Source organism: Lampetra fluviatilis, unplaced genomic scaffold, assembly GCF_964198595.1.
Source record: "Lampetra fluviatilis unplaced genomic scaffold, kcLamFluv1.1 SCAFFOLD_798, whole genome shotgun sequence".
NCBI classification, from domain to species: Eukaryota; Metazoa; Chordata; class Hyperoartia; order Petromyzontiformes; family Petromyzontidae; genus Lampetra; species Lampetra fluviatilis.
The window spans coordinates 7501-20094 of NW_027621677.1; the positions used below are offsets into that span (position 1 = coordinate 7501).

At 57.6% G+C, this 12594-nt stretch overlaps 1 protein-coding gene across 1 annotated transcript in view; it reads left to right on the top strand.

Annotated features, from left to right (window-relative positions):
- Positions 1-2071: 2071 nt before the first annotated feature.
- The window catches only part of LOC144955563 (tripeptidyl-peptidase 2-like), a gene marked incomplete at both ends in the record, with an annotated part of 35129 nt that continues 24606 nt past the window's right edge, over positions 2072-12594 (top strand). Inside the window, 4 exons of the mRNA XM_078885740.1 lie at positions 2072-2199; positions 5086-5185; positions 6514-6662; positions 8758-8873. Of these exons, the coding sequence (XP_078741866.1) occupies positions 2072-2199; positions 5086-5185; positions 6514-6662; positions 8758-8873 (493 nt within the window). The remainder of the gene's footprint in view (positions 2200-5085; positions 5186-6513; positions 6663-8757; positions 8874-12594) is intronic.

Genomic DNA, 12594 nt, shown 5'->3' on the forward strand with positions numbered 1-12594 from the left:
CACCCCTCACCACCCTCACCTCCCTCACCACCCTCACCACCCTCACCACCCCTCACCACCTCACCACCCCTCACCACCCTCACCGCCCTCACCTCACCCTCACCGCCCCTCACCACCCTCACCACCCTCACCACCCTCACCACCCCTCACCACCTCACCACCCTCACCACCCTCACCTCACCCTCACCTCACCCTCACCGCCCCTCACCACCCTCACCACCCTCACCACCCCTCACCACCTCACCACCCTCACCACCCTCACCTCACCCTCACCTCACCCTCACCGCCCCTCACCACCCTCACCACCCTCACCTCACCCTCACCGCCCCTCACCACCCTCACCACCCTCACCACCCTCACCACCCCTCACCACCCCTCACCACCTCACCGCCCCTCACCACCCTCACCACCCTCACCACCTCACCACCCCTCACCACCTCACCGCCCCTCACCGCCCCTCACCGCCCCTCACCACCCTCACCGCCCCTCACCACCCTCACCGCCCTCACCACCCCTCACCACCTCACCACCCTCACCACCCCTCACCACCCTCACCACCCTCACCACCCCTCACCACCTCACCACCCTCACCACCCCTCACCACCCTCACCTCCCTCACCACCCTCACCACCCTCACCACCCCTCACCACCTCACCACCCTCACCACCCCTCACCACCCTCACCGCCCTCACCTCACCCTCACCGCCCCTCACCACCCTCACCACCCTCACCACCCTCACCACCTCACCACCCTCACCACCCTCACCTCACCCTCACCTCACCCTCACCGCCCCTCACCACCCTCACCACCCTCACCTCACCCTCACCGCCCCTCACCACCCTCACCACCCTCACCTCACCCTCACCTCACCCTCACCGCCCCTCACCACCCTCACCACCCCTCACCACCCCTCACCACCTCACCGCCCCTCACCACCCTCACCACCCTCACCCTCACCGCCCCTCACCGCCCTCACCACCCTCACCACCCTCGCCACCCTCACCACCCTCACCTCCCCTCACCACCCTCACCACCCTCACCACCCTCACCTCCCCTCACCACCCTCACCACCCTCACCACCCTCACCGCCCCTCACCGCCCCTCACCACCCTCCCCACCCTCACCGCCCCTCACCACCCTCACCACCCCTCACCACCCTCACCACCCCTCACCACCTCACCACCCTCACCACCCTCACCACCCCTCACCACCTCACCACCCTCACCGCCCCTCACCACCCTCACCACCTCACCGCCCCTCACCACCCTCACCACCCTCACCGCCCCTCACCACCCTCACCGCCCCTCACCACCCTCCCCACCCTCACCGCTCCTCACCGCCCCTCACCACCTCACCACCTCACCGCCCCTCACCACCCTCACCCTCACCGCCCCTCACCACCCTCACCACCCCTCACCACCTCACCGCCCCTCACCACCTCACCACCTCACCACCTCACCGCCCCTCACCACCCTCACCCTCACCACCCTCACCACCCTCACCGCCCCTCACCACCCTCACCACCTCACCGCCCCTCACCACCCTCACCACCCTCACCACCCTCACCACCTCACCGCCCCTCACCACCCTCACCACCCTCACCACCCTCACCACCACCACACTCACCACCACCCTCACCACCCTCACCACCCTCACCACCACCACACTCACCACCACCCTCACCACCCTCACCACCCTCACCACCACCACACTCACCACCACCCTCACCACCCTCACCACCCTCACCACCACCACACTCACCACCACCCTCACCACCTCACCACCCTCACCACCCTCACCACCCCTCACCACCCCTCACCACCCTCACCACCCCTCACCACCTCACCACCCTCACCACCCCTCACCACCCTCACCACCCTCACCGCCCCCACCGCTTCTCACCCTCACCACCCTCACCACCCTCACCCTCACCACCCTCCCCACCCTCACCACCCTCACCACCCTCACCACCTCACCGCCCCTCACCACCCTCCCCACCCTCACCGCTCCTCACCACCCTCACCCTCACCACCCCTCACCACCTCACCGCCCCTCACCGCCCCTCACCAGGCGAGTGTGCGAGGTGATCACGGAGGCGGTGAGCAAGCACGGCGTGGTGTTTGTGTCGAGTGCCGGCAACAACGGACCCTGCCTCTCCACCGTGGGCTCACCGGGTGGAACGCTGCCCTCTGTCATCGGTGAGGAATCGCTCACCCACGTGGTGTGGTGTGTGTGTGGTGTGTGTGTGGTGTGTGTGGTGTGTGGTGTGTGTGTGTGGTGTGTGTGTGGTGTGTGGTGTGTGTGGTGTGTGTGGTGTGTGTGGTGTGTGTGGTGTGTGTGTGTGGTGTGTGTGTGTGGTGTGTGTGGTGTGTGTGGTGTGTGTGTGGTGTGTGTGTGGTGTGTGTGTGGTGTGTGTGTGGTGTGTGTGGTGTGTGTGTGTGTGTGTGGTGTGTGTGGTGTGTGTGGTGTGTGTGTGTGTGTGGTGTGTGTGTGTGTGGTGTGTGTGGTGTGTGTGGTGTGTGTGGTGTGTGGTGTGTGTGGTGTGTGTGGTGTGTGTGGTGTGTGTGTGTGGTGTGTGTGGTGTGTGGTGTGTGTGGTGTGTGTGTGTGTGGTGTGTGTGTGTGGTGTGTGTGTGGTGGTGTGTGTGATGTGTGTGGTGTGTGTGGGGTGTGTGTGTGGTGTGTGTGTGTGGTGTGTGTGGTGTGTGGTGTGGTGTGTGTGGTGTGTGGTGTGTGTGTGTGTGGTGTGTGTGTGTGTGGTGTGTGTGGTGTGTGTGTGATGTGTGTGGTGTGTGTGTGGTGTGTGTGGTGTGTGTGTGTGTGGTGTGTGTGTGGTGTGGGTGTGTGTGGGGTGTGTGTGGTGTGTGTGTGGTGTGTGTGGTGTGTGTGTGTGGTGTGGTGTGTGTGGTGTGTGTGTGTGGTGTGGTGTGTGTGGTGTGTGTGTGTGGTGTGGTGTGTGTGGTGTGTGTGTGTGTGGTGTGTGTGCGGTGTGTGTGTGTGGTGTGTGATGTGTGTGTGTGTGGTGTGTGAGTGTGTGGTGTGTGTGTGTGGTGTGTGAGTGTGGTGTGTGGTGTGTGTGTGTGGTGTGTGTGTGGTGTGTGTGGTGTGTGTGTGTGGTGTGTGAGTGTGGTGTGTGTGGTGTGTGTGTGTGGTGTGTGAGTGTGGTGTGTGTGTGGTGTGTGTGGTGTGTGCGGTGTGTGTGGTGTGTGTGGTGCGTGTGTGGTGTGTGTGTTGTGTGTGTGGTGTGTGTGTGTGATGTGTGTGTGATGTGTGTGTGTGTGGTGTGTGGTGTGTGTGGGGTGTGTGTGTGTGTGGTGTGTGTGGTGTGTGTGTGTGTGTGGTGTGTGTGTGTGTGTGGTGTGTGTGTGTGTGAGATGTGTGTGTGTGGTGTGTGTGTGTGTGATGTGTGTGGTGTGTGTGGTGTGTGTGTGATGTGTGTGGTGTGTGTGGTGTGTGGTGTGTGTGTGTGGTGTGTGTGTGTGTGTGGTGTGTGTGTGTGTGGTGTGTGTGTGTGTGGTGTGTGTGTGTGTGGTGTGTGTGGTGTGTGTGTGCGGTGTGTGATGTGTGTGTGTGGTGTGTGTGGTGCGTGTGTGGTGTGTGTGGTGTGTGTGTGGTGTGTGTGGGGTGTGTGTGGTGTGTGGTGTGTGTGGGGTGTGTGTGGTGTGTGTGTGTGTGGTGTGTGTGTGTGTGGTGTGTGTGTGATGTGTGTGTGTGGTGTGTGTGTGTGTGGTGTGTGTGTGTGTGATGTGTGTGGTGTGTGTGTGTGTGGTGTGTGGTGTGTGTGTGTGGTGTGTGTGTGTGGTGTGTGTGTGGTGTGTGTGTGTGGTGTGTGTGTGTGTGATGTGTGTGTGTGGTGTGTGTGGTGTGTGGTGTGGTGTGTGTGGTGTGTGTGGTGTGTGTGGTGGGTGTGTGTGGTGTGTGTGGTGTGTGTGTGTGGTGTGTGTGGGGTGTATTGTGTGTGTGTGGTGTGTGTGTGGTGTGTGGTGTGGTGTGTGTGGTGTGTGTGTGTGTGATGTGTGTGGTGTGCGTGGTGTGTGTAGTGTGTGTGTGGTGTGTGTGGGGTGTGTGTGTGTGGTGTGGGGTGTGTGTGGTGTGTGTGTGTGTGATGTGTGTGGTGTGTGTGTGTGTGTGTGTGGTGTGTGTGTGTGTGGTGTGCGTGGTGTGGTGTGTGTGGTGTGTGTGTGTGGTGTGTGTGTGGTGTGTGTGTGTGTGTGTTTGATGTGTGTGTGGTGTGTGTGGTGTGTGTGTGGTGTGTGTGGTGTGTGTGGTGTGTGTGGTGTGTGTGTGGTGTGTGTGGTGTGTGTGTGTGGTGTGTGTGGTGTGTGGTGTGTGTGGTGTGTGTGTGTGTGGTGTGTGTGTGTGTGGTGTGTGTGTATGATGTATGTTTGGTGTGTGTGTGTATGATGTGTGTGTATGATGTGTGTGTGTGTGTATGATGTATGTGTGTGTGTGGTGTGTGTATGATGTGTGTGTGTGTGTGATGTGTGTGATGTGTGTGTGTGTATGATGTGTGTGTGTATATGTGTGTGTGTGTGTGTATGATGTGTGTGTGTGTGATGTGTGTGTGTGTGGTGTGTGTGTATGATGTGTGTGTGTGTATGATGTATGTGTGTGTGTGGTGTGTGTATGATGTGTGTGTGTGTGTATGATGTGTGTGTGTGTGTATGATGTGTGTGTGGTGTGTGATGTGTGTGTGTATGATGTGTGTGTGTGTATGATGTGTGTGTGGTGTGTGATGTGTGTGTGTATGATGTGTGTGTGTGTATGATGTGTGTGTGTATGATGTGTGTGTGTATGATGTGTGTGTGTATGATGTGTGTGTGTGTATGATGTGTGTGTGTATGATGTGTGTGTGTGTGTGTGTATGATGTGTGTGTGTATGATGTGTGTGTGTGTATGATGTGTGTGTGTATGATGTGTGTGTGGTGTGTGATGTGTGTGTGTATGATGTGTGTGTGTGTATGATGTGTGTGTGTATGATGTGTGTGTGTATGATGTGTGTGTGTATGATGTGTGTGTGTGATGTGTGTGTGTGTATGATGTGTGTGTGTATGATGTGTGTGTGTGGTGTGTGCGCGTTGGCAGGCGTGGGGGCCTACGTCTCTCCGGACATGATGGTGGCTGAGTACTCGCTGCGGGAGAAGCTGCCCGGCAACCAGTACACCTGGTCATCGCGTGGGCCCTGGTAGCCCTCCACCACCACCACCACCGCCACCACCACCGCCACCACCACCACCATCACCATCACCACCACCAACACCACCACCATCGCCACCACCACCACCCCCACCATCACCACCACCATCACCACCACCATCACCACCACCACCACCCCCACCATCACCACCACCATCACCACCACCATCACCACCACCACCACCATCACCACCATCACCACCACCATCGCCACCACCACCACCACCACCACCGCCACCACCACCACCGCCACCACCACCACCATCACCATCACCAACACCACCACCGTCACCACCACCACCAACACCACCGCCACCACCACCACCACCACCACCGCCACCACCACCACCACCATCACCATCACCACCACCAACACCACCACCGTCACCACCACCACCAACACCACCGCCACCACCACCATCGCCACCACCACCACCACCATCACCACCACCATCGCCACCACCACCACCGCCACCACCACCACCACCACCAACACCGCCACCACCACCACCACCACCACCACCGCCACCACCATCACCGCCACCACCGCCACCGCCGCCACCGCCACCACCATTGCCACCGCCACCACCATCACCAACACCACCACCACCACCAACACCGCCACCGCCACCACCATCACTAACACCACCACCACCACCATCGCCATCACCACCACCACCAACACCACCACCACCACCGCCACCACCACCACCACCACCACTGCCACCACCAACACCACCACCACCACCGCTACCACCACCACCACTGCCACCACCACCACCATTACCACCACCACCACCGCCACCGCCACCACCATCACCACCACCACCACCACCACCGCCACCACCACCACCACCACCACCACAACCACCACCACCACCACCACCTATCTGTGTGTATCTGTGTGAGTGTATCAGTGTGTGTGTATGTATCTGTATGTGTGTGTATGTGTGTGTGTATGTGTGTGTGTGTCTGTGTGTGTGTCTGTGTGTGTGTGTCTGTGTGTATCTGTGTGTGTCAGCGTGGACGGCTCTCTGCGCGTGTGCGTGAGCGTGTGTATGTATCTGTATGTATCTGTGTGTATGTATCTGTGTGTATGTATCTGTGTGTATGTATCTGTGTGTATGTATCTGTGTGTATGTATCTGTGTGTATGTATCTGTGTGTATGTATCTGTGTGTATGTATCTGTGTGTATGTATCTGTGTGTATGTATCTGTATGTATCTGTGTGTATGTATCTGTATGTATGTATCTGTGTGTATGTATCTGTATGTATCTGTATGTATGTATCTGTGTGTATGTATCTGTATGTATCAGCGTGGACGGCTCTCTGGGCGTGTGCGTGAGCGCTCCGGGCGGTGCGATCGCCGCCGTGCCCAACTGGACGCTGCGGGGCACCCAGCTGATGAACGGCACCTCCATGTCCTCGCCCAACGCCTGCGGGGGCATCGCGCTCATCCTGTCGGGTCAGTCGCTGGGGTCACCACGGCCGGGTCAATCGGTGGGGTCACGATGGGTCAGGTCGGTCGGTGGGGTCACGATGGGTCGGGTCGGTCGGTGGGGTCACGATGGGTCGGGTCGGTCGGTGGGGTCACGATGGGTCGGGTCGGTCGGTGGGGTCACGATGGGTCGGGTCGGTCGGTGGGGTCTCGGTGGGGTCACGATGGGTCGGGTCGGTCGGTGGGGTCACGATGGGTCGGGTCGGTCAGTGGGGTCACGATGGGTCGGTCGGTGGGGTCCGGTCGGGTAGGGTCGGTCGGTAGAGGGTCGAGGGTCGGGTCGGTGGGTCGATGAGGTCGGGTCGGTCGGTGGGTCGGGTCACGATGAGTCGGGTCGGTCGTGGGGTCACGATGGCCGGGTCGGTGTCTGGGGTCACGATGGCTGGGTCGGTCGTTGGGGTCACGATGGTCGGGTCAGTCTGTGGGGACACGATGGCCGGGTCGGTGTCTGGGGTCATGATGGCTGGGTCGGTGTCTGGGGTCACGATGGCTGGGTCAGTGTCTGGGGTCACGATGGCCGGGTTGGTGTCTGGGGTCACGATGGCTGGGTCAGTGTCTGGGGTCACGATGGCCGGGTCGGTGTCTGGGGTCACGATGGCCGGGTCAGTGTCTGGGGTCACGATGGCCAGGTCAGTGTCTGGGGTCACGATGGCTGGGTCCGTGTCTGGGGTCACGATGGCTGGGTCGGTGTCTGGGGTCACGATGGCCGGGTCAGTGTCTGGGGTCACGATGGCCGGGTCAGTGTCTGGGGTCACGATGGCTGGGTCAGTGTCTGGGGTCACGATGGCCAGGTCAGTGTCTCGGGTCACGATGGCCGGGTCAGTGTCTGGGGTCACGATGGCTGGGTCGGTGTCTGGAGTCACGATGGCTGGGTCGGTGTCTGGGGTCACGATGGCCGGGTCAGTGTCTGGGGTCACGATGGCTGGGTCGGTGTCTGGGGTCATGATGGCCGGGTCAGTGTCTGGGGTCACGATGGCTGGGTCGGTGTCTGGGGTCACGATGGCTGGGTCGGTGTCTGGGGTCACGATGGCTGGGTCGGTGTCTGGGGTCACGATGGCCGGGTCAGTGTCTGGGGTCACGATGGCCGGGTCGGTGTCTGGGGTCACGATAGCCGGGTCGGTGTCTGGGGTCACGATGGCCGGGTCGGTGTCTGGGGTCACGATGGCCGGGTCAGTGTCTGGGGTCACGATGGCCAGGTCGGTGTCTGGGGTCACGATGGCCGGGTCGGTGTCTGGGGTCACGATGGCTGGGTCAGTGTCTGGGGTCACGATGGTCGTGTCGGTGTCTGGGGTCACGAAGGTCGTGTTGCTGTAGCCGTGTCTGGGGTCACGATGGCCGGGTCAGTGTCTGGGGTCACGATGGCTGGGTCAGTGTCTGGGGTCACGATGGTCGTGTCGGTGTCTGGGGTCACGAAGGTCGTGTTGCTGTCGCCGTGTCTGGGGTCACGATGGCCGGGTCAGTGTCTGGGGTCACGATGGCTGGGTCAGTGTCTGGGGTCACGATGGTCGTGTTGCTGTCTGGGGTCACGAAGGTCGTGTTGCTGTCGCCGTGTCTGGGGTCACGAGGGTCGTGTTGCTGTCTGGGGTCACGAAGGTCGTGTTGCTGTCGCCGTGTCTGGGGTCACGAGGGTCGTGTTGCTGTCTGGGGTCACGAAGGTCGTGTTGCTGTCGCCGTGTCTGGGGTCACGAGGGTCGTGTTGCTGTCTGGGGTCACGAAGGTCGTGTTGCTGTCGCCGTGTCTGGGGTCACGAGGGTCGTGTTGCTGTCTGGGGTCACGAAGGTCGTGTTGCTGTCGCCGTGTCTGGGGTCACGATGGCCGTGTTGCTGTCTGGGGTCACGAAGGTCGTGTTGTTGTAGCCGTGTCTGGGGTCACGATGGGCGGGTCGGTGTCTGGGGTCACGAAGGTCGTGTTGCTGTCGCCGTGTCTGGGGTCACGATGGCCGGGTCGGTGTCTGGGGTTACGAAGGTCATGTTGCTGTAGCCGTGTCAGGGGTCACGATGGCCGGGTCGGTGTCTGGGGTCACGAAGGTCGTGTTGCTGTCGCCGTGTCTGGCCTCGTGCAGGGCTGAAGTCGCTGGGCGTGCCGTACTCGCCGCACTCGGTGCGCCGCGCCCTGGAGAACTCGGCGGTGCGTCTGGGGCACATCGAAGTGTTCGCTCAGGGCCACGGGCTCATCCAGGTGAGACTCGCACACGCACACTCACACTTACTCACTTACACACGCACACACACACAGATACATACACACACAGACTCACACACAGACTCACACACACACACAGACACACACTCACACACACTCACATACTCACACACACACACACACTCACTTACACATGCACACACACACAGATACATACACACACAGACTCACACACACACACAGACACACACTCACACACACACACACTCACATACTCACACACACACACACTCACTTACACACGCACACACACACAGATACATACACACACAGACTCACACACACACACAGACACACACTCACACACACACACACTCACATACTCACACACACACACACACTCACTTACACACGCACACACACACAGATACATACACACACAGACTCGCACACAGACTCACACACACACACAGACACACACTCACACACACACACTCACATACTCACACACACACACACTCACTTACACACGCACACACACACAGATACATACACTCACTTACACACAAATACATACACACACAGACTCACACACAGACTCACACACACACAGACTCACACACACACAGACTCACACACACACAGACTCACACACTTACACTTACACACAGACTCACACACACACAGACTCACACACAGATTCACACACACACAGACTCACACCCACAGACTCACACACTTACACTTACACACAGACTCACACACACACAGACTCACACACAGATTCACACACACACAGACTCACACACACACAGACTCACACACTTACACTTACACACAGACTCACACACACACAGACTCACACACAGATTCACACACACACAGACTCACACACACACAGACTCACACACACACAGACTCACACACACACACACAGACTCACACACACGCATGCACACACACACATATTCACACACGCACACACACACAGACTCACACACACGCACACACACACAGACTCACTTACACACGCACACACACACAGACTCACACACAGACTCACACGCACAGACTCACACACACACAGACACAGACACACACACAGACTCACACGCAGATACACACACAGACACACACACACACACACACACACAGACTCACACACACACACAGACTCACACACAGACTCACACACGCACAGACTCACACACACACAGACACAGACACACACACAGACTCACACGCAGATACACACACAGACACACACAGACTCACACACACACACACAGACTCACACACACACACACAGACTCACACACAGACTCACACACACACAGACTCACACACACACAGACTCACTTACACACAGACTCACACACACACACACAGATTCACACACACACACACACACAGACTCACTCACACACAGACTCACTCACTCACAGACTCACACACACTCACTCACTCACTCACAGTCTCACACACAGACTCACTCACACACACACACAGACTCATCCAGGTGAGACTCGCACGCACAGACTCACTTACACACACACAGACTCACACACACACACACACACACACACAGACTCACACACAGACTCACACACACACACGCACACACACACAGACTCACTTACACACGCACACACACACACAGACTCACATACAGACTCACTCACTTACACACACAGACTCACACACAGACTCACACACAGACTCACACACACACAGACTCACAGACTCACAGACTCACACACACACGCACACACGCACACACACAGACTCACACACAGACTCACACACACACAGACTCACAGACTCACACACACACAGACTCACACGCACACAGACTCACACACACAAACAGACTCACTTACACACGCACACACACAGACTCACACACAGACACAGACACACACACAGACTCACACACACACAGACACACACACAGACTCACACACACACACAGACTCACACACACACAGACTCACACACACACAGAGACCCATAGACTCATCATACAGAGACCCACAGACTCACCACACAGAGACCCACAGACTCACCACACACACACACACAGACTCACACACAGACACCGACTCACACACACTCACACTCACACACACACACAGACTCACACACACACAGACTCACACACACACAGAGACTCACACACACACACACAGACTCACACACACACACACCAACTCACACACAGACTCACACACACACACAGACTCACACACAGACACACACAGATTCACACACACACACACACAGACTCACACACACACAGACTCACACACAGACACACACACAGACTCACACACACACACAGACTCACACACACACACACAGACTCACACGCAGTTACATACACACACAGAATCACACACACACACACACACACAGACTCACTTACACACACACACACACAGACTCACACACAGACTCACACAGACTCACTTACACACACACACAGACTCACACACAGACTCACACAGACTCACTTACACACGCACACACACACACACAGACTCACACAGACTCACACAAACAGACTCACTTACACACACACACACAGACTCACACACACACACACGCACAGACTCGCACACAGACTCACACACAGACTCACACACAGACTCACACACCCACACGCACACAGACACACATAGACTCACACACACAGACTCACTTACACACACACAGACTCACACACACACACAGACTCACACACACACACAGACTCACACACACACACACACACACACAGACTCACACACAGACTCACACACACACACGCACACACACACAGACTCACTTACACACGCACACACACACACAGACTCACATACAGACTCACTCACTTACACACACAGACTCACACACAGACTCACACACAGACTCACACACACACAGACTCACAGACTCACACACACACGCACACACGCACACACACAGACTCACACACAGACTCACACACACACACACAGACTCACAGACTCACACACACACAGACTCACACGCACACAGACTCACACACACACACAGACTCACTTACACACGCACACACACAGACTCACACACAGACACAGACACACACACAGACTCACACACACACAGACACACACACAGACTCACACACACACACACAGACTCACACACACACAGACTCACACACACACAGAGACACACAGACTCACCACACAGAGACCCACAGACTCACCACACAGAGACCCACAGACTCACCACACAGAGACCCACAGACTCACCACACAGAGACCCACAGACTCATCACACAGAGACCCACAGACTCACCACACAGAGACTCACCACACAGAGACCCACAGACTCATCACACAGAGACCCACAGACTCACCACACAGAGACCCACAGACTCATCACACAGAGACCCACAGACTCATCACACAGAGACCCACAGACTCATCACACAGAGACCCACAGACTCATCACACAAAGACCCACAGACTCACCACACAGAGACCCACAGACTCATCACACAGAGACCCACAGACTCACCACACAGAGACCCACAGACTCACCACACAGAGACCCACAGACTCATCACACAGAGACCCACAGACTCACCACACAGAGACCCACAGACTCATCACACAGAGACCCACAGACTCATCACACAGAGACCCACAGACTCATCACACAGAGACCCACAGACTCACCACACAGAGACCCACAAACTCACCACACAGAGACCCACAGACTCATCACA